Genomic DNA, 2,500 nt, shown 5'->3' with positions numbered 1-2,500 from the left:
GTGTGTGAAGAGAAGTTAGGAGAGACAAATGATAAAAGCCTATGGAAATTCTGAAAGAGAGGGGGGGGGGGGGGACTGGGAAAAAAGTAGGGTGAAGGAAATAGTGTCAAAGAGAGAGAGAGAGAGAAAGAGAGAGAGAGAGAGAGAAAGAGAGAGAGAGAGAGAGAGAGAGAGAGAGAGAGAGAGAGAGAGAGAGAGGGAAGAAGGGATGGAGGGAGAGATAGATAGAGACAGACAGATAGACAGACTGACATAACAGACGTAAGGGGAAAGGTAAGGAGAGCGGAAAAAAATATTTACGAAGAGAGCGAGAGATAGATAAGGAGGTACAGAGAGCGAGAGAGAGATAAAAGACATAAAATAACATAAACATTATGGAAATGGCATAACTCTCTTCATCAGATTAGAGAGATCTCAAAAAATTTAATCTTCCTCAAAATATGTTTAGGAATATAGCGTACCCTAATATTTCCCTAATTTATAGGAACATCTGACTCATTTTGGACATAATGCCTTTGGTAATCTTTTCATATATTTCAAAAACACGGTAATGATGACAAATGACAGCATTTGCAGGAGATATGTAAATGTTTTGATATTTTCTATCCCTCCCTAGTTATAATTCCATTTAATTCTGTATTAAATCTTATGGTGAAATATATTAAAGTAATAATGATCTTTAAGAATATCAAATAGATCTAAATCGAAGATGAAGAAGGGGCAGGAGTAGGTGGAGGGGGAGAGGAAGAAAATAAAAGAAGACGAAAACAAAAGGGGGAGAAAGATGGACAAGTAGAAGAAAAGGAGATGGAGAAGACGAAGAAGAATAAGAATAAGAAAGGAAGATGAAGAAGACGAACAAAAAGAAGAAGAAAGGAAGATGAAGAAGACGAACAAAAAGAAGAAGAAAGGAAGATGAAGAAGACGAAGAATAATAAAAAGAAAGGAAGATGAAAAAGTCGAAGAAAAAATTATAAGAAAATACGAAGAAGAGACAAACAACATGAACAAAGGGAAAAGAAAAAAAAAAAGAAGTTATATGACGGGCTCAGCTGTCTTGGGATAAAACATAATAAATTCTTGGTAGAGGATACGAGAGAAAGGGCCTTTTAAACAGACAAGTGACGTTTAATGCTTTATAAAGTCAGGAAGCAAGACCGAAGAAAGAATTCTAACCTACTGAACCTGAGCAAAGAGTTACCCAAAGACGGGATGGAGAAAGAATAGATAAATGCATGGGCAAATTTAAAGATTTAAAGTCATATGTTATTATCTAATGTTTATAGAGAAAATGTTGATGTTTATAGATAAAAGAAAATGACAATGGTTTAAATCTTACGAGATGGAAATAACGTGTGAGAAAGAAAAATACAAAGAACTGACAGATTGTTTGGCTCTTTTTTTTTTTCTTTTCTTTTCTCACTCTCTCTCTCTCTCTCTCTCTCTCTCTCTCTCTCTCTCTCTCTCTCTCGCTCGCTCTCTCTCTCTCTCTCTCTCTCTCTCTCTCTCTCTCTCTCTCCTTTAAGGGGGTTAAGAGGGTAGCCATTTAAGCATTCAAAAGAGCAGGTATGAATGCCTCTTGAATTTTTTCACTCCATTTTTACACCATTTTTACACCTCTTAGTAGACTTGCCTGTGTTTCATAGTTTATAGCGGACATCAAGCCTGGTATTAAGAAGTTGTTTCTCGTCTAGAGAATCTTTTATATGAAAATCTTCATCATAGAAAGCTATAAAGTCTCTGTTTACTAAGTTTTGATGACGTAATGTACTGACCTCTTTGTTCACACCTTAATTACTTTTGTTCTTTTATGTGGGATGAAAGTTATAGTATTGTCCCAGTTTTTCTTTATTTTCAGTTCTCGTCTGGAGATTTTTTTTTTTTCTTCTTCTTTTCATGTTTTCTCCACTTTTTCGTCTTTTCTCCTTTCTATCTTACTTTTCCTCTCCTTCCAGCTTTCCTCTCCTCCTTCTCTCTCTCTCTCTCTCTCTCTCTCTCTCTCTCTCTCTCTCTCTCTCTCTCTCTCTCTCTCTCTCTCTCTATTTCTCTCTCTCTCTCTCTCTCTCCCACTCTCTCTCTTTCTCTCTCTCTTTCTCTCTCTCTCTCTCTCTCTCTCTTTATCCCTCCCCCCTACGCTCTCCCCCCACCCTATCTCATATTCTCCTGACAGAACCGATTCAAACACACACAAAAAATAATCTAAAAATAAATAAATAACTGTCAAAACAAAACATAATAGATAAGGGAAAAAAAAGGGAAAAAAAGACCAACCTGGCCGCAGAAATCCGCATCCTCCATGTGACGGCAAAGGTTAATGGTATTTCGTCCCTCGAATTTTTTAAGCCAGTGGAAGCCAAGGGGACGAGATTTATTGCTGAGGAACAGAAAAGAGGATGGGGAAGAAAATGAGTAAATTGATATAGATTTGAGATATATGGGAAATGCTTGTAATGAGGTAGGGTGAAAAAATGAATAGATTAATATTGATGTTGAATTGAGA

General features: G+C 36.8%; 1 protein-coding gene across 4 annotated transcripts in view; it reads right to left on the bottom strand.

Annotated features, from left to right (window-relative positions):
• The window catches only part of LOC125042200, a 117,367-nt gene that overhangs the window by 56,449 nt on the left and 58,418 nt on the right, over nucleotides 1–2,500 (bottom strand). For all 4 annotated transcript variants that reach the window (XM_047637689.1, XM_047637691.1, XM_047637692.1 and 1 more), the window contains exon 11: nucleotides 2,272–2,374. In XM_047637689.1, the coding sequence (XP_047493645.1) occupies nucleotides 2,272–2,374 (103 nt within the window). The remainder of the gene's footprint in view (nucleotides 1–2,271; nucleotides 2,375–2,500) is intronic.

This window comes from Penaeus chinensis, chromosome 31, assembly GCF_019202785.1.
Source record: "Penaeus chinensis breed Huanghai No. 1 chromosome 31, ASM1920278v2, whole genome shotgun sequence".
Classification (NCBI taxonomy): Eukaryota; Metazoa; Arthropoda; class Malacostraca; order Decapoda; family Penaeidae; genus Penaeus; species Penaeus chinensis.
This window is presented reverse-complemented; position numbering and strand designations above follow the sequence as displayed.